The sequence below is a fragment of the Hypanus sabinus genome, chromosome 11 (genome assembly GCF_030144855.1).
Source record: "Hypanus sabinus isolate sHypSab1 chromosome 11, sHypSab1.hap1, whole genome shotgun sequence".
NCBI lineage: Eukaryota > Metazoa > Chordata > Chondrichthyes > Myliobatiformes > Dasyatidae > Hypanus > Hypanus sabinus.
The window spans coordinates 35085390-35110355 of NC_082716.1; the positions used below are offsets into that span (position 1 = coordinate 35085390).

The 24966-nt window shown below is 39.6% G+C and overlaps 1 protein-coding gene across 2 annotated transcripts in view; it reads right to left on the minus strand.

Moving 5' to 3' along the window:
* Nucleotides 1-24966, minus strand: part of zswim5 (zinc finger, SWIM-type containing 5) — a 237969-nt gene that overhangs the window by 75872 nt on the left and 137131 nt on the right. The window contains exon 2 of one of the 2 annotated variants that reach the window (XM_059984109.1): nt 21441-21797. The exons of the other annotated variant lie outside the window; for it this stretch is intronic. Coding sequence (XP_059840092.1) covers nt 21441-21797 — 357 coding nt within the window. The remainder of the gene's footprint in view (nt 1-21440; nt 21798-24966) is intronic. 2 annotated transcript variants of the gene reach the window in all.

The window sequence follows — 24966 nt, forward strand, 5'->3', positions numbered from 1 at the left end:
TGCTTGTGTAGGTTTCCTCCAGTTTCCTCTCATAAACCAAAGGTGCAACGGTTGGTAGGATAATTGGTCATTGTAAATGGTCCTGTGATCAGGCTAGGGTTAAATAGGTGGATTACTGGGTGGTGCGGCTTTTTGGGTTGGAAAGGCCTGTTCCATGTGGTATCTCAAAATAAAATAAAGACGGAAATTTTGGAGGGAATATTGAAGACACAACAGGGGTTAGAGCTGGGGTCAGGGGAGGGAAGAAGGTTGGATGGGTCAGAGGAGAGTGCAGGGTTGGGGTGTCTGGGGAAAAAGGGTTGGGAGGAAGATGGGGTCTCAGAGGAATAAAGGGCGAATGAGGGGAGCCTGAGAGACTGGGGTGAGTGGAGGGTAATGATGGAGGAAGAGACCATGTGGCAGTGAGAAAAGGTCTAGGCCTGGAGAGGACTGAGGTCACTGCTGCAGATGGTGTCGGCCAGGAGGCTATTTAATAGACTTTTTCTTAAACCTATGAAGCAACACCCCACCTTGAACACACTGGCTTTTGTAGTGCTGTCGAGATAAACTATTCAGTTTATGCCGCTTTTTGTTGAGGGCAGGCTGTGAAACCTTTATGATGTTAATGTTTTTCATATAAATATTATAAAGAGTTCTCATAAGTTGTAATAGAAGTTTTACAAATTTCTATCCTCACTTAAAAGTTAATGTTCTTCTTAATGCAATGCAGTCAGTAACACTTGAAGAGCTGCTGATAGGCAATTTCGCATCATTCTGCACCCTCGTCAGATTTCTCGTGGCAGGTCAAAATTGGACCAGAAGCTTAAATATAGCATGTTAATGCATTTGGGCATGGAAAATTAAACAAAAATCACTATCTGCTATCATTTTCTTGATGTCTGCTGAATTAGTCACCTTTCAGCTGGCTTATTGACTGTCAAATTCTGAGTCCTGAAACTGTAAACACTCCTTACTGCACCTCTAAATTCTGCTGGTTGATTTACATTAAAGATCTGATTATTGAGGTGGTCTGCTATTATCAATCACTAGGGTACATTTTAGTATCCTTCGGTAGAGATTCCTTTCTTAATCTGTTTAGAAATGGAGAGGAAAGTGCTTCTGTGTGTAGCCCCAATCTGAAAAAAGAACAGGTTACTCATCAGTAGCCTTCTCAGCAAAATAACTATATAAAAATGGCACATCTTTCTGTTTTTAATCACACAATCTTTTAACTTAATAAGGCACTCAAAGTGTACATTTTTGCATCATTTTGTCCTTTTCTTGCCAGTATATATTTTAGAAATTATTAGAAGTCACTGAAGCATTAATAGGATTACTGTACAAATATAATTTATGCTTTTGAAATGCAGCTGCTCCAGCCCAGTGCAAGGGAATGCTCAAATCAATCTGACAGCACTTTACCATGCACAATCACACTAAATTACCCTGTTTATATTCTGCAAAGAAGGCCTCATTGCCTCCTACATATCTGCTGAGACTGTAAAATTCAGACTGCATTTCACAGTTTTGTTTTGATGTTTTCCTTCTGGAACAAAACACGAATTCCAATTACCATGCATTGTGAAGAATCTAGTGTTTACAAACCACACAAAGCATAGGACAGTAAAATTCCGTGCAATTTGTCATTCTGCAGCTGTTCACCAACGTGAGCCCAGTACCATTGTGTTTTGGAAAATAATGTAAATGTTCTTTCTTATCATGTCCCAAGAGAGAGAAAAAGAATCTCCACCTCCTCAGTAGACAGTGGACTGGGAACTTACTGATAAGCCATTATGAAAGTAACTCCTGAACCAATATTAGTGTCACTTACTTCTTTATTTGCATCAATATTATATAAATTACTTGCTCAAGTCCAAATGCTGTAGATGCACTCTTATTAATTTCTCATCTCAACTTGTTTCCAATGTAACCAGTGACAAACCAGTAACCACTTGAACTTAAGTTCGTGTTATGCAACTTAAATTACTCAGAAGTAACATGATTCAAATTTAAAGTCTAGGTGCACAATTCAAATAAGTAAATGGCAAATGGTTTTACATAGCCTCATGTCTCATAGAAATCCTCCCTGTTTGAAATGGGTGAATGACATTGTGGCCTATGACAGTCTGGTTCCTCTGTTGAAAGTTCGAATGTCCTTTTCATTTAACTTTTATAAAAGACTAAAATTCTATTAATTTGTAAGTGTAGAAAGGACTTAAAAATTCAACAAAGTGCATTAAATTAACTGAAAATACATGTGCCACTGAGTTTTTATTTGCTCTTATTTTGCTTAATCACCTTCATCATCTTCTTCTTCCCACATCCTTTCTCTTAATGGGCAGCATGACCTCCTACAAAATGTTAAGAATGTCTGCAGATTGAATCATAAAGCCTATTTATCCAAAGGACACAGGGCAGTTCATGATTTGTCATTTTATTTTTCAGAATCCATCCGCTCTGGTTTGGTTTTTAGATATGGGATGTGCATGATTCAAAGAAACAATTTGCATTTCATTCCTATTTTTCAGGAGTTTGCACCTTGTGCTGACTTCAATGGCACAAAAATACTGTGCTGTGCCAACGGTTTTTGGGACAGCCTGCTAAAGGATGCCATTGAAATGAAACTAAAGGGAAAAAATATTAAGAAAGATGAAGGTCTCGCTCCAAGTAAAAACTGTAAACAAGGTGGGAGAGTAGAAATCTAACAAATCAGGACGGGTGGAAATGGGGTGTAAATATCACCGGAATAGACATACCCAGGCATCATCCCTGATGAAGATGGCAAAGTCTGTCATTGAAATGTTGGTTAATTTGATACCTGTACCCAGCTGAAACCCCAAGAAGAGTTTATTCATCATATACACCAGGAAAAAAAAACTAGATACTTTTACAGTTCACACTTATTCGAAGTACAACACAGCCAATGAAATATATTGCTAGTTAGCTTCTATTGTTTTGTAAACAATATGTTATGAATCCCATGCAATTAAGTCCCATATCCAATAATGATATCAAAGCAAATTACAGTTCAGTAGGCCATTCAGCCCATCATGTTGGTGTCAGCTTTTCTGAAAGGACTATGCCATCTCAGCCCATCAACATGCTCTTTGTCCACAATATTTGACACTTATTTTTCCCATGTTTGTGCCCAATTCCCTTATGAAAGTATGAGGAAATCTAACACCTGGTCACATTTCAGAAGCTGAATTCCAGTTCAGAGCAACTTGCTGATTGAAAATCAAGTTCTCTGGGCAGTTATCCTAAAATTGTCATATCTGATCATCTCTTTTCCTCACAGTAATGAAGGGCTTTGACCTGAATCGTTCACATATTCCCCCCCCAATCGATGCTGCCTGACCTAATAAGTGTTTCTAGCATTTTTATCATGCCAATAGAAACCAGTTTACTCAATGTTTGAATCCATCTGCTCAATCCGCCTTTAAACTTCTCGTCTATAGAAAAACATCTCAGGTTTTACGACTCCACATAAATAAAGCACAGTAATGTGGTCATAATTCTGGTCAATCTCTGCTCTACTCAACCTGCCCCAAGAACTGTTGCCTATAATTGGATACAAAAAATCCCTGCCATGCCTCAGTGTTTGATTTCACTGCTTTTCTGCATGCTTTTATTATAAAGTTGTGGCTTCAGTGTATTTTTTTTATAGTACTGTTTAAATTGTCTTATTATCTTTATGAACTCCTGTATGTAAATCATGAGACCTCTCTTCCTGTGCTCCCTTCAAAATGCTGTCTTGCCATTCCCAATTCTTTCTTCCTAAAATCAACCCATCATATCAGTGTTCAATTTTAATGTCATGTGTATGTTCAATTTGGTCAGTCATGCAACACAGAAACAGGGCTTTATGGCCAACTGCATCCATTGAGTATCAGCTATACCGATACAAATGCACTTAAAAATTTGTCAGTAACTTTGGACCATTTACCTGCATCATCTGCAAATGCTGCACTGAATACTCGAGTCCAAGTTATTGATATAGATCACAAAGAGTATAGTGTCTGCTATCAGTCCCTAGGGAACACCGGGTCTTTACGTCTTTCCAATCTAAGAACATCTTCAGAATTAAACTAGTTTATTTCATTGTAAGCTAACTACTACTATCTTTACAAACACATCACCTTCAGTGCTTTATCAAATGACTTTTGTATGTCAAAAGGCTTTTATGGTCAATACAAATCTTTTTACATCAACACCATCAAGGAACACAAATCAACTTTGTCAGATGTGATTTTTGTCTTGAACAAATGCATCCAGGTGATCTACTATGGTGGATTAGGTTGAGGAATGAAGGCTCCCTCGGATGTCCATTTCATTAAAAGGTATTGTGGGTGCTTTTGCATGTATCAGAATAACAAGCCTTGGTTTAACATGACAGATCAGACCACGTGAGGAATTAACAAGATCCATTTCAAATTTGCAGCAATAACAACAGTTATTGCGGTTGTGTCCATTGAAATCTGCGTCAGATTAAACCTGGTGCAAGAACAGTAAGCCAATTCATTTCAGTGGGAGGAGTGACTGCAAAGCAGGAAAATAAAATGTTGTTAATTTAAGATTAACGATTGTTTATCGTCATTCTTCAGTACAAGAATGTAAAGGAGAACAGAATGATTGTTACTCCAGATCTGATGCAGCATTAAAAAAAAGCATAAAGAACAATAAAAAAAACACAATTAATTATAAATATAAAAGCAATGCTATAAAACACAATGAACAAGTTGTATTATTGTAGTCATACAATGACTGTATGTAAATAGAATAACACTAGATAAGATGTATGGAGTGGCAGTGGGGTTGGTGGAGTGGGTTAATGGGTGGAGGTGTTGATCAGCCTGGCAGCTTGGGGAAAGTAACTGTTGCCTCTAGTGGTCCTGGCATGGATACTGCGTTACCCCTCCCTGAATGGAGCGGGACAAACAGTCCCTAAACTGGGTAGGTGGATCTTTCATGATATTTCTGGCCTTTTTTCCAGCACCTTTCTGCATATATGTCCTTGATTCTGGGTAGGCTCATGCCGGTGATGCATTGGACAATTTTAACTACCCATTGTAGTGCCTTCCAGTCAGCTGCAGTACAGTCTCCATATCACACAAAGAACACAGCATGTTAGGACGCTCTCCACTGTGCATTTGTAGAAGGTTGTGAGCTCTCTCCGGCCTCCTCAGAAAGAAGATGAGTTGGTGAGCATTCTTACTGTGGAGGATGTGTACTGGGACCACGAGACATTGCACTCCCCTCAGTTTGTAACTGCTCACATACATTTATATTATTTTTGAAACAACTGAATTGAATTTTAAGAGCTTAGGTGTTCTAAAACTTATTAATTAAACAAACCTTGAAAGCATTTTAACTGATTCAAACCTATTTTTTGATTCCGAATGTCAGCACCTTGCCATTTTGTCTCAGGATGGCATCAAACAGCAGGGTGATACTGGCAGATAATGGAGAAGGTGTATTTGCATTTCCTTGTGGAATAGCACCAAATACTCACAGGATGCTGCTGACAGAAAGCTCTGACACCTCATTTCAATCAATGCAACATTCTCTCAACCTACATGCATGTTTGTATCTACAGTTTTCCTATTCTGTTGGCAGCACTTGCTTCATTTTAGTCTTTGTTTCTCTATATAAAACACGTCATACCACAGATTATTTTAAATCAGTGCAAAATATTTCAACCCCACCCCCAGCCAAAATCTGAAGGAATGAATTAAATATTCTGTGATTTTCCAAAACATGAAATCTTATCATTCATATCCTACAAATCCAACTACCCTTTAAAGTTTTTTTTTGCAATAGCAAACTATTCTCTTTACAACTTCATTGATGAAAATTAAACTTTTAGCAGATCTGTGGCTAAATGCAATACCCACAAAACAATTAGTTTCCATGAAAGCAGCAAACTTCTTAATGATCTGTTCTTGTCTTTCTTCTTCCTTATGCTTTTTTCCTTTTATTTGCTCCCTTTCAAGTGAAACAGAAAACATCAACTGTGCCATCAATGTAAAGTACAAACTTCTGAAGACACCAGTGAATCTTTCATGCAAGAACATGGATATCTAACAACCTTGAAAATTCAAAGTTCCATCAGAATTCCAAGTTGGCTCATATCAGCTTTTGTGGCAGCATTTCTTTATAGCATTAGTATCCAATGAGATGCACTTCATTTTGCAGAGCGTGCACTCAATTGCTCATGATGAATTACACTATTTAGGGATGTGGGAGAAAGTGAAGATATATTCAAGTTAGCAATTGACTTGAAAATAGATAGTTGGGAAACATTCCAATGAGGATATTAAGCATTTTTCAACTGGATATAAGACAGCCAGACCAACATACTTTATTGATCCCGAGGGAAATTGGGTTTCATTACAGTCACACCAACCAAGAATAGTATAGAAATATAGCAATATAAAACCATAAATAATAATAATAGGTAAATTATGCCAAGTGGAAATAAGTCCAGGACCAGCCTATTGGCTCAGGGTGTCTGACACTCTGAGGGAGGAGTTGTAAAGTTTGATGGCCACAGGCAGGAATGACTTCCTATGACGCTCAGTGTTACATCTCGGTGGAATGAGCCTCTGGCTGAATGTACTCCTGTGCCTAACCAGTACATTGTGGAGTGGATGGGAGTCATTGTCCAAGATGGCATGCAACTTGGACAGCATCCTCTTTTCAGACACCACCGTCAGAGAGTCCAGTTCCACCCCCACAACATCACTGGCCTTACGAATGAGTTTGTTGATTCTGTTGGTGTCTGCTACTGTCAGGCTGCTGCCCCAGCACACAACAGCAAACATGATAGCAATGACCACCACAGGCTCGTAGAACATCATCAGCATCGTCCAGCAGATGTTAAAGGACCTCAGTCTCCTCAGGAAATAGAGACGGCTCTGACCCTTCTTGTATCCAGGCTCAGTGTTCTTTGTCCAGTCCAGTTTATTGTCAATTCATATCCCCAGGTATTTGTAATCCTCCACCATGTCCACACTGACCCCCTTGGATGGAAACAGGGGTCACTGGTGCCTTAGCCCTCCTCAGGTCCACCACCAGCTCCTTAGTCTTTTTCACATTAAGCTGCAGATGATTCTGCTCGCACCATATGACAAAGGTTGTAAACAGGATGTGTAACTGGGTAAATACTTGTATTTAACGTGGGAAAGTAATGCCAAACGTGTTGGTTAGAGGAAACTAATAGCAAATTATTATTTAATGGGCAAAGACTGTGGCCAAGTATAAAAGGATCTAGATTTTCTTGTTCACAAATTGCACAAGGTAGGTACGCAGGCACAGCAAGGGGCAAGGAAAGCAAATGGCATATGTCCTTTATTGCAAAAGGGGGTGGGACCAGTTACAATTGTACAGGTCCCTGAACTCCTCCATCCTGATCAAAAAGGCGCAACAGTGCCTTTATTTCCTGCAGAGCATCAAGAAAGCTCACCTCTATCCGAGGATACTGATGAGACTTTTACTGCTGTACCATTGAGAGCATACTCACCAACTGCATCTCAGTGTGGTATGGCAATTGTTCCGTATCGGACCGCAAAGCACTCCAGCGAGTGATGAAAACTGCCCAGCGGATTATCGGCACCCAATTGCCCACCACTGAGAACATCTACCATAAATGCTGCCTGGGCAGGGTGAAAAGTATTATCAAGGATGCATCTCACCCTAACCATAGACGTTTTAGTTTCCTCCCATCCGGTAGGCGCTACAGGAGCCTCCGCTCCCACATCAGCAGGCACAGGAAGAGCTTCTTCCCTGAGGCTGTGACCCGGCTGAACCTCACATCACAGTGCTTAGCAGTATTGCACCAATATTGTACTGTCTCAGTACTTTTATATTTGTGGGCTGTAGCACTTACTTTTTATCTACAGTTATTTTGTAAATAACACTATTCTTTGCATTTCTGGTTAGATGCTAACTGCATTTTGTTGGCTTTGTATCTGTTCGGTACAATGACAATAAAGTTGAATCTAATCTAATCTAAAGTTAAGGCTGTACATTTGTTTAAAAAATGATATACTGACACCTCAGGCAGTCCAAAATCAAATCATAAACTCACGCCTAGGATGAAAATGTTGTTTTATCACAAGAGGTTACAGAATTGTACATCTATGACAAAGTAGATCATAAAATGCTTCCAGGAGTGGGGGAACCCAATTGAGGGCAGGTAGTTAAGATCAGGCGATTGTGATTTGAAACTCACCTGGCTAGAAACTTTCTTGCAGGAGTTTGTGAATCTCTGGAATTCTCTTCTATGGAAGTTCTATCAGCACACAGGAGCAAGATATTCTAGCTAGTTGAGTGGTGTCGCAGCAACAACCTTGCACTCAATGTCAGTAATACGAAAGCGCTGATTGTGGACTTCAGGAAGGGCAAAATGAGGAAACACGAATCAATCCTCATCGAGGGATAAGAAGTGGAGAGAGTGAGCAATTTCAAGTTCCTGGTGTCAAGATCTCGGAGGATCTAACCTGGTTCCAGCATACCATTGCAGCTATAAAGAAGGCAAGACAGCGGCTATATTTCATTAGGAGTTTGAAGAGATTTGGTTTGTCAACTAAAACACTTGAAAACTTCTATAGATGTAATGTGGAGAACATTCTGACAGGCTATGTCACTGTCAGTTATGCTGGGGGGAGAGCGGGCTATGCACAGGACAGTAAAAAGCTACAGAAAGTTGTAAAATTAATCAGCTCATTCTTGGGTACTAGCCTCTGTAGTACCCAAGACACCTTCAAGGAGCAGTGCCTCAGAAAGGCGACATCGACTGTTAGGGACCCCCATCACCCAGGATATGCCCTCCTTTCACTGTTACCATCAGGTAGGAGGTACAGAAGCCTGAAGACACACACTCAGCAATTCAGAAACAGCTTCTTCCCTTCCGCCATCCAATTCCTAAATGGACATTGAACCTACCTCACTTTTTAAAAAATGTTATTTCTGTTTTTGCACTGTTTTTAATCTATTCAATATACAGATATATACTTACTGTAATTTAGTGATTTATTTTAACTTTTTTTTCTTTATTGTATATTGCTGCTAAATTAACAAATTTCACAACACATGCCGTTGGTAATAAAACTGATTCTGATTTGCAGTTTGTTGAGGGTAAATACTGGAGAGTCTTCCAAAGGAAGCAAATACATTTTTGAAAGAACAAAGAACTGAGGGCCTTGGGGAATTGGCACAAAGTAGGAGATGAGGTGTGGGCCAGAACAGCCACGATCACATTAAATGGCAGGGCAGTCTTGAGAAGCTGCCAAATCTTCTCATGCCACCATTTTTTTTTGTCAGTCACCTGACGTATAGCCCAGCATCATTTTATAAGCTACCTAGTGTATTCATAGAGATTTTTTTTAAAAGAATTATTATTGTATTCTTTATCTTGTGCAATTTTTTTTGTGCCACATCAGATCCGGAGTAACAATTATTTTATTCTTGTATATGGAAAATGACATTAACCAATTTTGAATCTTGATGTTCTCTCCTGGAAAGAACAATCCATTTGAAATCTTATCATCAAAAGAAACTACGTCCAATTCTAATGACGAATGAAGTAAAGCCCAATGACACTGACACATGAGTTAGGAAAACCAAGATTCAGTCCACTGATTCCTTCTTCGCATTTATCTAAATAAACCAGAGAAGGAAGAAAAAGAAGGCACGTCTTTAAATTGCCAGGAGCCGCACAATGACAGCAAATAGAGCTCCTGATGACAAACGGGCATTGTTGCTCAGGTTACGTTCACCTGCAGCAGGCATTTTGTACGAATTCCAAGGGCTTAAGTGCACATCACACAATACAAATCTGAACTGATCAGAAGGTATTGTCCAAAGTGATTTCTGTATCCAACAGAGATAATAAACTTGGGCACACTTCCATTTGAATAGAACTGACACAATGGAGCCTAAACTGATTACATTGCCACCAGAGCACAGGAACAACCAGTGAGCTCCCGCTCTCCAAGACAGCCAGATTGTCCATTCGGTAACTCCTATCAACCACCATGGCTTGGCTTTGACCCAGTCCTTTACTTTTCCCCTCACATCAAAATTTGTTCTTGGCTCTTCTTCCCCTCCTCTGTATCAGAGTATGCATTATGGCTTCAGAGAGCAGTTTGAAAAACATAACACCAGAGCCTGTTCAATGCACTCACGTAGGCTTCAATGCTGAACATGGATAAAGGAACACTACCACTCAATTACATCAAACTAGTAATCTAGACTAGCTGCTCATCTAAACACAGATTCTGCATGCAAATACTGCAAAGTCAAGGTCAATACAATGCAATCAGACTAATTGGTCTATCAGTTAATCAGGGAAGCCATTTATTTGGGACAACTCTTAAATAACAAAAACTAATCAAGAAAATAGCCAGGATTCCCTTTGTTTATTTGGGATACTACACCATCTAACTGGGACGGGAGACTTGCTGAACAGATTCTAACTACAGTTAGTCACGTGCACTTGCATGGCCATTAGACACTACACTGTGCTTACAGCAAACAGATTTTAAATAGTGTCAGTTACGTGTGTTTGTGTTCAAAAAGCTGTGATTATTGTCACTGTTGGCTGGTGTAAGCAGTAAGACAAATTAGAATTGTTTTGCTCACTCTGGTTTCAAGCATTCAGGCTTGGAGACACCAGAAATGGCTGGGAGTGAAAATGAGTAAACTACTACTTCAACAAGTTAGCAAATTAGGAACTACAAAGAATTTGAAGGTATTGACAATCATCTGAAACATTATGAAGGCAGCCCATTATATGTACTAGGTGTTTGCGCAAATTTTGTTCATTTACAAACAAAAGAACACGGCAGCATGTTGGTTGTTTGTCGTATCTGATGATGACAGTGAAACTTGTGTGGGAGCGTTTTTAAAGTGGAAAAGCCATTGCATTGGGAAATTTCCACTCTATCAATCTCAGAAGTTTGGGTCCAGTGATATTAGTAGTCGTCAGAAATTGGGGTCTTCCTTGGTCGCTGTGGATAACCATGATTTCTTCTGTGCCTTATCATGCCCTTCGCTCTCCAAAAAGCACTGTAGAACCACGTTCTTGGCCGTTAGATCTCACTGTCAATTTCGTCCAAAATGTCTAGAACAGGCATGGGCAAACTACTGCCCGCGGGCCATATGCGGCCCGTTAAGCTTTTTAATCCGGCCTGCAGAACTTGATGAAATTATATTAATAAACCTTGTTAACGTTTTTTCCCCGCAATTCTGGCGTTTTCCCAATAGATGACGCACTCTATATACATTGACCTTTGTTGAGGTGCAGCGTATTACTCCACATTTGCGCTTTACTTTGTGACCTTGTGGCGACCCATTTCCTGGCACATCCGAACCGGCTCACAATTAGCCAGCGTTCTGGCTAAGGGAGATAGCCTGCGGGGATTTGCGAGCACAGAGCTCCGCATACTAGCGCGCTCTCACTGTTCTGTCATTGTGCGGGTCGTCGTTGAGTTTTGGCACAGGGGACAATTGAATAAGAAGGAGCAGGACAAGTAGACCTGCATCTCCTACCGTTTTTGAAATAAAGACAGTCAGGAGGAGAGTGATGATGATAATATCTTGAAGGATAACAGAATTTTCAGTGCTTTAAAATAATAACTGTTACTATTAAAAAAAGCTGTATTTTATTCATTTAATTTTCAGTGTTTTAAAAGTCATTTCAATAAATAGCTAAATACCATGGGACTTCAAAGATAGATATTTTGTTGTAATGCATTTGTTCATTTTCAATTGAAATTAAAGCACATGCTTTCTACATATCCCATGATATTTTATTTTCTCTTATGAGGTGTATTACCAAAACACTCCGTCCATCTGCTCCTGGTCCGGCCCCCCTGTCAAATTTTAGAACCCTTTGTGGCCCACAAGTCAAAAAGTTTGCCCACCCCTGGTCTAGAACATGCTAAGACAGGTAACGAGGCCCGCTGATTACCTTCAACTTGGTTTAGCTCACGTGTTGAATTGTGTAATAGGCTGTGTCCGCTGCCACATGCAAACAGCTACTTGCAACCACAGCTGAGAGCTGGGTGTCTGCTGGGGACTAAAGGTGAGTGAGTTGCCCCAGGGTGGACTGGACAAGCACCTTCACCAGAGGTGTTACACTCCTGGACACGCCATACACGGCAGCATAAATTGGATGAATTTCTCCGTCAGTGACTATTAGGAACTAACACACAGCTTTATCGTACTGCAGTAGCATTGGTTTGTTCTAATTTGTTCTGGATTTCATTTAAATACAGAATATATAACTCAATTAAGCAGTAGTTTGTCTTTTAAAAAAAAAACCTTTTTAACTATTTCCATGAAACTTTAGCTAATTGGGTCATCCATTTAATTGGCCCAAAATACACTGGTCCCAATGTATTCTAATTAACCAGAACCCATTGCACACTCAACTATTTAGAGTATTTACAGTACAGGAACAGGCCATTCAGCCCACAATGTTTTTCCAACCTAATTAAGCTAATGATGCTTAATCACGCTAATTAATTCTCATGCACATGGCCTATATTCCCCCATTCTCTGCATATTTCTGTGCCTCTCTCAGAGCTTTTTAAGAGCCTGTCTACACCACCACTCTCGGCAGCACATTCCAAGCACATGACATATTAAAAAAACTCCCAGTCACCTGACTACCTGCAAACTGCACCTTAGGTGAGACCACATCATTAAAATTTACCTATCAGGTTCTTAACGTCCCAGATGTTCTTAGGTGCACAGAGCTCAAGTTCCTTAACATAGTCGGTCTTGGAGCTGCAGCCAGACACACTTCCCACAGGTTTACTCCTCAAGGATACAGTATTCCCCCAGATCTCCCACACCCAGTGCCCTAAACGCTGTCGTGACTCACCAAATGTGGAGACGAAGTTTGCTAGATCCTACCTGCGCTTACCTCTGCTCTTCCTCTTCACCGAAGCCTCATAGCCATGGTTCTTCGACATCAAACTATGCACCAGAACTCAAACAGAGCCACTCTCAAAACTAGCCTCCTTTTTAATCAATTCGAACTTAACGGCTATTTTGTTTAAAACAAGTTTTATCCTGAAAAAGAACTTCCAAAATTTGCTGGTCCCTTCCTTTTGCTGCCAAGACGGTACAATATCACAGAAAGGAACTGTTAGTACACAGATCAAACCAATTCCCATTAGAATACTGAGTTAATCGATCCAATCTATGGCAAGGATCCAAGTTGCAGAACTAGTAAAACTATTCCAATACAGTGACAACATTGGCATCCAACCAACAGTGCAGAAGACAGACACATTTTTTCCTGCCTACCTAAGGCAGAACAAAAAGAGCACAGAATTGTAGACTCTGATTCATCTCAGCTCAATCATCAGCCACAAGTTAATTTTACCCAGCACTTTGTCATCTATAACATCCTTACTCTGTGTTCTGTCTGGAACATTCAGCCTCGCACTCTCAGAGTTTCGGTTCATCCATGAACAGACAGGATGAATTCAGATAGCATGGGAAGTGTGTCTGCTCCTAACTCAAAGAAGATATTGCTGCCGTTGTTGAAGGTATTAACCTCAGCTGCTCAAGGCCATCCTCACCAGGCATCGTTCACTGATGACAGCACAGATTTTACCTCCGTTTGCAAATACATGGATACTGAAGTATTTCACATCCATAAGCAGTAAAAGTCCTGGGCTTACAAGAAGCTACTAATATTAATGCCTCTCTGGTGTTAAAGGCCGCACTTCAACAAGACAGAAAAAATTGAGGAGGATAGCAACCACTATATTTTCAGTGGATATTCTTCCTTTGATCCAAAACCAACAATATTCAAGGATAAAGACGACAATGGAAACCTCTCCAGGTATCACATTATCCATTACTGGAAGTATTCCGGTCTTTTGTCACTGCTGGGCCAAATTCCTGGAACCTGCCCCTAAAAGTGCTGCAGGAATTCTCTCAACTTACAGTTGGTAGCATTCCATGAAGGTAGCTCAACAGAGGAGGCAAAGGAAGTTAAAGATAAAAACCAAATTCTGGAATTGCAGTACAGACATCTCGTAATACATTTATAAAATATAAAGCTAAGCTGGCTGGTAGTGTATTGGGAACCACAGTAGACTTTGAGACAAGTGGTCCCAGGTTCGAATCCAGCTGGCTTCTTGCACACTTTCTACCTGTGCTGGGTTGAGCGTTGAGCTAGCAACTGGGCCTCATTAAAAAAAAGACAAAAATGCTAAAGTAAACAGCAAGGTTGCCGCCCAATTGTCACAAAGCACAGAAAGGAACAGTAAAAATATAAAGCTTGACTAGTTAATTACAAACCAAAGCAGCAACCAACAATCACCCCAAGCTTTCTCCTCTCCCTTTATCACCAGTGCACGGTGACCATATCGGCAGTGCCTTGAGACCTCTAACCCTCCACATCAAGAACAACAGTTGAAGCTAGTAAATGGGCATATCAACACCATGTGCTAATCCAAAAGGAAAGGCAAGTATCTTACTTTCTACGTCAAGCTAATATCATTAGAGTTTCATTAAATAACCAGAATCAGAACCAGGTTTATATTCACTGGCACATGTCGTGAAATTTGTTAACTTCACAGCAGCAGCAGTTCAATGCAATACATAATAGAAGAAAAATAAATAAATCAATCAATTACAGTGTGCGTATATTGAACAGATTAAAATTGTGCAAAGACAGAAATAATATATATTTAAAAAGTGAGGTCGTGTTCATGGGTTCAATATCCATTTAGGAATTGGATGGCAGAGGGGAAGAAGCTGTTCCTGAACTTCTGAGTGTGCACTTTTGTACTTCCTACCCGATGATAACAGTGAGAAAAGGGCATGCCCTGGGTGCTGGGGCTCCTTAATAATGGACACTGCCTTTCTGAGACACCGCTCCTTGAAGATGTCCTGGGTACATTGTAGGCTAGTACCCAAGATTAAGCCGATTAAATTTCCAACCCTCTGAAGCCTCTTTCCATTGTGTGCAGTAGCCCCTCCATACCAGACAGTGATGCAGCCTGTCAGAATCCTCTCCACGGTACATCTATAAAAGTTTTTGAGTGTTTTTGCTGACATACCAAATCTCGTCATACTCCTAATGAAGTATAGTTGTTGTCTTGCTTTCTTTATAGCTGCATCGATATGTTGGGACCAGGTTAGATCCTCAGAGATCTTGACACACAGGAACTCAAAACTGCTCACTCTCTCCACTTCTGATCCCTCTATGAGGATTGGTATGTGTTCCTTTGTCTTACCCTTCCTGAAGTCCATAATCAGCTCTTTCGTCTTACTGATATTGAGTGCAAAGTTGTTGCTGCTACACCACTCCACTGGTTGGTACCTCTCTCTCCTGTAACACACTGCTGTGTTGCTTAATCTTATTGGAAATCTAATCATATAGGTAACTGTAAGATCCTCACAAAATTGTGTTTTCTGGTGCAAGCTTACTGTCATTGCCTTTCCACATGATTACTCTTTCTCTTCAACATTGGTAAGGCAAAGGAGATGGTGATGGTCTTTAGGAAGACTAAGCCTGCACTGTTCCCTATTACTATTGATGGTGAGGATGTGGATGTGATGAGGACCTACAACTATCTGGGGATGCATCTGGATGACAGACTTGAGTGGAGCACTAACACAGAGGCTGTGTACAAGGGCCAGTGTCACCTCTACTTCCTGAGGAGACAGGTCCTTTGGAGTATGCATGTCTCTCTTTCACATGTTCTACCAGTTTGTTGGCACCAGTACTACCTTCCATGCGGTGGTGTACTGGAGCAATGGCAAAAACACGGGTGATGCCAACAGGCTCAATAAACTGATTAGAAAGTCTGGCTCTGTTATAGGAGTCAAACTGGACACACTGGAGGCTGTGGTAGAACAAAGGACCCTACGGAAAATCCTGGCAATTCGGGAAAATGTTTCTCAACCTCTGCATGCCACCTTGGCTTAACAGAGAAGCACTTTTAGTAATGGACTAAGACAACTGCAGTACTCCAAAGAGCGCTATGAGGTCACTCTTACCCTCAGCCATTAGGCTCTATAATGAGTCAACCTGTAGTCAGGGAAGTGATGACCTTCTCCTGTTAGACCATTTGTGGCAACTTATTTTTTATTCTTTCTATTTCTCTTCCAATATTTATATCTGTGCACTTGTAATGCTACTGTGACACTGCAATTTCCTTGGGAGCAATAAACTATCTATCTATCTATGTTCTGCACTATGAACCACTTCGATCACCTTGCACTAAAATGGACTTTAACAGGCAAATAATAAAAACAATTTCTACAACAAATCAATAACAAGGAGCCCAATTTGAATATTTATCTCTATGTTTTCACACATAGTGGGTAATGGTTTGCATATTATGTATGAACACGAAAATATACAGTCAGACATCACAGCATCACATCAGCCACAAGGAAGTTGATAAAACTAGAACTGCACAGAATGTTACAGGTCAAGAGATGAAAATGGCAGTAGAGAGCACCAGATGTGAAGCTTACACTAACAGAATAAAGGGGACTAATGGCTGCATGTTGCAATTTTTTTCGTCATTTTATATTTTCAAATGTCTTGTAGATCCTGTGGAGATTAATTATTTGATGAAATCCATGGTTTCAGTAATATAGCAGGTGAAATGAACGGGACAGAAAGTTCTATTGAAATAATTCCTGGGTCTCTTTAGAATCAAGAGGTTATTTCAGCAACACAGAGGTTCTATCTAACCCCTTTAGCCTGGTAGAAATGTGGGGTGTTAAGCAGCTAAAAGCTGTTCAAATCCTAACCATTTTCAATTTTAAATCAGTAAGGATACAAAGGTGTGTGTGCCTTGACAATTGATGCAAATATGCCCAGAGTTATAACTGGAGCTTGAACAGCAAGGCTATTTAGAATCTCAGCTGAGGGGAAGCAGATTTGAAGACAGGCAAGCCTTTGTCTTCCTTTGAGATGTGAGCATTAGGGTGAGGTACTGGGATTGAATTGGAAAATAAGGATTGTTGTGGCTTCCCTTCTATTCCTGTCATTAAACCCACCCCACTCAAGGTTAAAAATTGACCCTGGAGTTTACGTTTAATGCTGCTTCATACTCAGCTGTTGTCTTGGGCTTAGGAATTTCCTGGAGCGAATGCAGGCAGAGGATTAATAATTCAATGTCCCCAGCAGCTTCCCGTTTTTGTAAATAATTACTTGCCCTCAATTTTACTTCTGAAACACTAATGGGCAGTCCCCAGGCCCGCAGACAGGAGATTTGTTTGCAGCTGAATGCACATCATATGTGTTAAGTGGTAGATTCTCAATTACTAAAAGGTGTCACTGGCACAGCTACGTACAAATGGTCATGTTGTCTACCTCCAGTATTTTCCATTACCTATAAGGTAAATGTTGAGGTGAAAATGAAAAGAAAAGCCATTTTTTTCCTTATTGCAGCATATTATGCTAGAATATCTACAGGTGCTTTGCACTGTATCTACTTAACTGCTAAAATACAAATAATGTGTACAAGCTATTTATTCCTAATAACTCTATTTGGGAAAAAACATTTTTTGGGCTGAGTCTAGATTTTTGAATCATGGAAGTATGGCTTTTTGGGTTCTTTGTAAGATTGACTTAAGTGGGGAAAACAAAGGATTACTATGATTTTACAGCCACAGATTCCAAATGTAGAAATACAAACTTTGCTATGATTCACAAACAAATAGATTTATATTAATTTTAAGCACCACCATTTATGTGCACAAATTAAAAAATCTATAGATTTAAAGGCTGGGAGGTGAACGACATGCAATGCATGAGAACTATGTTGCTGCATAGTTTCAAAGGTGTGAAACTTTCAACTGTGAACTAGACCACTGAGGCAAGTTACTGCGTCAAGTAAAAAATATACAATTAAAAATACATTCAAGTACACTTTAGAAATGAGAATGTACCTTGCATTCCATAAAGTTATTTGTTTAAAATATTTAACAACCAGTGAATACAGTACATACTTCTCTCACATTTATTACTAGCTCTCAGTATTAATTGTAACCACAGGTGAATGTAAAACATTTATGCCATTACTTCAACTCATTCAGAACTAGCTAACTACAACAAGCAAGTTCTTCTGAGAAAAGAACAAATCATTCAGTCCTTCTGTGAAATATTTTCACACGTGGAATGACTGACATTTATTTAAAAAACTGGACACCTTCACACTTAAGCAAGATGCAAAGACTTTACACTGACACGGTGTTAGCTTTGCCACTCTGAACAGTAATCATTGCCCTTATCTCACTCCCCTGACTGCAGTACGGGCATTGTATTATGACTGTTTTAAAGTTGCAATATTCAGCAAAGGAACTACAGAATAACAATGGAAAAGGCAGTATAATTAGGGGATGAGGGATGTTCAGAATGAAATCAGGACAACGTTCTTGATATGATAGGGAGGATCATTTTTTTTAACCTGATTGGATTGCATACAAAACTATCCAATGAGGCTTGTTCTGAAAAATCAGAAAACCAGTAAATTATGTGAAACAATGTGCCACAAGTTAAACCTTTGTTATTTGAATTAGGTCCCAAATCAAACAGTTTTCCACCTTTGACACAAGATATGAATTTTGATATAGTATTCTTCTCAGCATAGCTCTAAATCACAAATAGGCTTGTTACATTCAAAGGGATGGATATTACTTGGAAGCAAAACGTCACCCAGTACAGAAAGGATAAATTTCTGAAGTCATACAGACATAATTGATAAGATAATGAAAAATGCTGGACACAGGCCTCAGATATCCGTGCTCAGCCTTGACTTGAGGTGCAGAATTGATAACACACTTCCTTATTTCAATATCCTCACCTTTGCAAATATAAAATCACTCCGTAAAATTGAACACTTATGAAACAGACGATTCTCATCACAGACTTTAGCACCTTCCTCTGGTTCCCTTCGCCTACATGATATCCGGGACTAGTATGCAGGATGTCAAAAATCATCAGCTACTCCTACAGATATGCTAATGATTTTTGACACTTATAATGACAAATATATTAAGCTACACAGCACAATCTAATATGATCACCTCTTTATTAGCTACAGTGTCATCTAACACTATCAGCACCCACCCCCACCATATCCAACATATTCTCATGAAATACATTTATCCGCAGTAGATGGGCATCGAGAATAGTAAAAGCCAACAGTAGGATACAGTTGTGCTGCAGAAATCAGAGAGCACCTTCTTACAACAGCTCAGCGCTCACCACAGAATATTACAGCATGACAAAACCTGACTAAAAGAGCTGAAATAAATCGGAAACAAATTTACAAATCTCACTAAACTTTGTACATAGAGCTGGAAGTGTTTAGCCTATTGGAAAAACATTAAAACCAACATAATTTTCCCTGAAAACAACAACACACACAAAATGCTGCTGGAACACAGCAGGCCAGGCAGCATCTATAGGGAGAAGCGTGTCGACGTTTCGGGCCGAGACCCTTCGTCAGGAATTTTCCCTGATTGTACGGGTAAAGTGCTAACAAGCTAACATTCTGTGTCAGAATGCAAGTGTTTAGTTTGGCAAATTAGAATTGGGAGGTCTTCATTTTAGGTTTTAAAGCTGATACCAGAAGATCAAAAATTTCACTTGTCAGAATAAATGACATGGAGGTTATTATTGAACAGGAGAGTGTTACAAGGTGACAATCTAACTAACAGGTTCAGACAATACTTCATGGAGGCTCTACCTGTGCACAATAACTTGCTTTTAATCCCACTCCATTTATTATGTTTCTACTTATTATTTTCCTAAAATTGGTCGTCCTTCAGCTTTGAGTATTTTTACATTGTTAAATTATTTAAAAAGCTCAAATATCTACCCGACACACAAATTAAGCCTGCAGGTAGTAAGAATGCAAATGACAGTAGGCGCTCTTTCACAGAGTCTGAGGTTCATCTTTACAGTGATTGTAAAGGTCTTGAGTGAAATAGCTTTGAAACAACCTCAACCACAAATCCATGGCATTGAACAGCTTATTCAGACCATCTCTAAGCATGCAAGACTTGTCAAATTAACTCCTTCATACGTTCAGTTCTGCAAAGCTATATTTCTTTTCAGACATGCAACTCCCTGACATTATGAGAAGAGGAAATTGTTGCCACTATATTAATATTTCATCATTTTTATTAAAGCTGTATGTACCAGACCATGCTATTAGAACAAACAAAATTTTATAATGCATTGCCATATAAATATGGGGAAAATTCTATCAACTTAAAACACTAAATAAGGCAAATTAATTCAACTTTGATTTTTGAACCCATTCTATCTTATTAAAAAGGATTTAAATGATAAAGGCTTACAATAGATTCTTGCCTTAAACTGCAAGCCTGCCACTGTCTTGTGCTTTCAAAATTGCACACAATATTCCCTCTGAGACGTACACGTGTACACACATCTTTTGCTACTACTGCACGAAGGAATTTAAACTGGGCACAGAAGGTTCTCACCCTCTAGCTCATTGACATGCTAAGTTTATTTCACAATCATACACAATCACATTTCCTTTTCTGGTTTTTGATGCAGATTGAATTGACAATGGGGAGTTTGCGATGATTGGTCTTCAGATTTTAGAACTGGTTTATTTATACTGTTTTTATTGAGGTCTACTTCCACTTAAAATTTCAATGTGCACATGTTGTCAAAAAATTGGGCAAAAAATTGCACAGCACAAGATTTTTGTGCACACTGGTCATTACAAATTAGAGGGAGCATTGATTTCCCATATTAAACAATTACACAAATATTGGACTCTCTGCTGGCCAAGATCCAAGCTGCAGCCATGTTTTATCATATAGGAACCATTGTTACTGAGTGCATTTTGCATTCTATAGAAAACTAACTTTGGTATAATTATAGATTTCATCGGCTTCCTCCTAGTCACACTCAAATCCCAACTAACACCACAAGATCACTGGTGTCAAATCACCTGATACCTACAGAAGGGACAAATGCTTGTGGAACCGTATCTCGTAAAATAATTATTGCTTTGGACAGGAGTGGAACCCGACAAACTAAAACACACTGTGTTCTGACTGTACTTTTCATTAAGGGCAACAAGAATTATCAAATTGCAACAATTCAAATCATCTTATAACTGGGTATAATGAAGTAATGCTTTCTTGAAAGTGAACTTGACAGTACACGAGATGTAAATTTAACAGAAATGTACTTTGAAAAATATCTTTTCCTTCTTTCGAAATTCAAATCAATTCTTTTCATTTTCATTATGCCTTGCATAGGCATTGTATACAACAGCAATTGCACTTAGACGCGACCATTGTACTGAGAATAGAATTCTGATTATGCCTGTGCCCTGCCCAAGGCACTAAATGGCCATATCAACACATCACAATATAATGACATCCATTAATGGGGGAGGGGAAAGGACCCTTACAATAGTTACCATGTACTTGGTTGATCTCCGAATTGGATGATAGGATTTCATCAGCCAATTTCTGTGCTGTGGGAAGTACTTCTGTGTGGTGAGCTGTGATTAAATACTGTATAAATTTCTGAAGCTGGTCTCTGTTCATTTGGAAAAGTGTCTCAGAGATGGGAAGACGCAGTTTGACATGATCGGCCTTTCGTATTCTGTATAGTGAAAGTGCCACTACATGGGCGCAGTAAAAAATGTCTTTGTTGCCACAGCCACACGTTACGGAGGTGATCTTGCAGCGGTCAAAACTGATGGCCACTCTGTAGATCATTTCAGGCTCTGACTGGGTGCCTGGTTCAGTCACAGTTCCGCTCAGATGAAATCCTGCCAGGGAGAGAAAAATATATTGATTAACATCAGAGCCAATATTCAAATGAGTCTCTCTTGAACTAACTCCCAATGACAATACTGTGCAGTGCCATTGTTCATTCCCCACCACACAACTGTGTCTCAACAGTCTTCAACTTGTTTTGTTATCCACCTGGGACTCATGTTTTATGAACGAGTTTTAATGAATGTGCTGAGTTGCTATTTATTTTAATGTCCAGCTCTTTACTTTAGCTGCCCTAACTGAAAAGTTGGACTTAATTCCCCTTGGTTTAATTAAGTTTTATTTTAAGGATTAACTGACAAGACAGTTGACAGCCTTCTTCTACATCTTTCCAGTTCCTTTCTTCAAAATAGACTTGTGGTATGTATTGGCCTCTTTTACAGGAGCATAATTGCCAAGCAAGTTTAATTTACTTTACTTGTAATCACCATCTATCTTTGTCTTTCAAGCTATGAAGCTGTGTCATCAATTTTTGGCCATTGCACTCTTACAAGACATCTTGCCAAGAGAATTCAGATGGGCTTTCCTGTTCAGATTCTGGATCTCAAACTCCATCTTCCCTATTCCACATTTCAACTTTCACTTGCTTTTCACTGTGCAATTTGCAAAGAACAACTAAATGAAAAACAAAATGAGTACAGACATTCTACTGTTAATGACATAGGCATTTCAGGAAAATAAACTAAGACTCCTTTGGTATAGTAACAGCGATGCTCAGTTTTGCTACATGGGCCACGAAGAAGTGGTGTGGACCAACCAAAGCAGGAAGATCATGGACAACTGGGCCTTGATAAACTGGGGAACTATCGGTGTGAAGTCAAACAAAGAAACCGTGGGTGGAGATGGCAGAGAATACCAGTCAGCAATTGTGTTATGAAAGGCTTAGAACTATTCCTTCCTGCCTCCTGAGAAGCTATATATTTAAGACATACCAATTTCAGTAATAGGGCCCAAAGCTGCTCCTCTTTTACATACATAAGACACTTAAATTTATTTTAGTTCTTTCCCATGTGCATCTGAAAAAGGAAATTGAACTCAATCTAGTATCAGATGATTGTTGGCAATTTCAGGCTCTCAATATGTTGATACATAAAACTGAGGATCTGTACGTAGAAAAAGAGATTCTGCGGATGCTGGAAATCCAGAGTGTCACATCCAGAGTGACATGTCCTGAAGAGTTTACTGTTTATTGCTCTCCCTAGATGCTGCCTGACCTTCTGAACTCCTCCAGCATTTTGTATGAGGATCTCTAGATGTTTCATGCCCACTACGTTGGTGCAACCAGACACAATTCCTACTCCCTACTCCCTAATCCTGCTGTATTTCCAAATCTTCATCTACTTCTCAGAACAGACCATCATTTTGCTACATGCAGAGATTTTCTTTCTCCTGTCGATACAGTGAACCTTATGTGATTTCACAGTCTACTTGCACCCAACAGAGCAAAGCTTATGCTGAGAGATCTGTTGTCCCCATAGGCAGATATACCCATAACAAGCAGTTTCCCGATGGAGGGTACAACATGAGCTTAGGCCTTACCAAGTCAGTCTTCTCATGGAATCAAAAGGACATGATGAATTTTGACAGATCTCCCAACTCCACTCACTGAACATGTGCCAGATTAATCTGGTACAATTATACTGATCCCATTCAAATCAATGTGAAAAATTGGCTGCTGGGAGAAAGGTGAACAAAGACTTTTACTTCATTTAACTAAACTAGCTTTAATGTTATAATTGTGTGTGTGTGTGTGTGTGTGTGTGTGTGTGTGTATTCACTCTTTTTGCTTCTTTCTTTCCATGTAATTCACATTTTAAAATTATTTCTCATTTTTGACAAGTCCTGCGTAAAATGGTTTGACCGCAGATGTTTGGCTGAGGCGTCATCATGGTGGAATCAAGCTCTTTGGCTCTCTGAATCAATGTTAGCCATCAAGTATCTATGTTTACTAATTCCATTTAATTCTCCCTGCATTCCCACTGCCTCACACAGATTCTTCACTCACCTAAACCTTACGGATGTGGGGAAGACACTGAAGTACATGGAAGAGACCCACATGGTCACAGAAGAATGTGCAAACTCCACACAGACAACACCGGAGGTCAGGATTAAAGCCGTGTTACCGGAACAGTGAGGCAGACATTTTACATGCTATGCCACTGTGACACCACTAGCCCTCAACACAAACAGTCACAAGCATTGTAAAGAAACCCGTGCTGGCTCAGGCCTCACTCTGATTGCCGGAATAGGGTTCCCAGCAGAAGGTAGAAACCTGATTACCAATAGAAGAAACAGCATAGACTAGGACAGGAAACCAGAGAACTTAGTGAAAGACCTGGTCCTATATGTTAACAACAGAATGTGATAAAGCTAATGGTAATAATTACAATAATTTATGAGGACTTTAGCAAGATTTTAAAATTGTTCCAGTGAATATCAACATTAATCTCACCACTGCAAAATATAAGATTATATTGGCCTTATTTGTCGCAAGTACACCGAAACGTACAGTGAAATGCGTTGTGTGTCAACAACCAGCACAGTCCGAGGATATGCTGGGGGCAGCCCTCAAGAGCTGCCTTGCCTCTGGCACCAACAAAGCATGCCCACAACTCACTAAGCCTAACCATGCATCTTTGGAATCTTTGGGAGGAAACCAGAGGACCTGGAGGAAACCACACAGTCACGGGGAGAAAGTACCAACGGTCAGTCAGCAGCAGGAATTGAATCCCGATAAATGTAACGCTACCACGCCACCCACAGAAAGCTGTTGAGTCAATTCACCAGAAAATAATTTCATATGCACATTACTATATCACTTAAATAAAACAATACGTTACATTTTGTTATTGCAGCAGGCAAACTTAGTTTCACCAAACTTCCAATTTGAGTCAAAGGGCATGTCTGAGATAATTAATTACTCATTCCCGGTTAACCAAAGAAGGGGACTTTAGTATAATACAATAGAATGCCTTGATTGGCTACTTCAAAATGGAAAAATAGTTATATTATTTATATGGAGGTTGGATCAGGTACCGACAGGTTTCAATTTTACAAGAAAGGACAACACAAATACAAGATACAACGCTGTAATCTGCAAATGCCAAAGAGTAGGGGATATTACACAGCTTTACTGACAATCAAGATCTGTGAATGCTGTAA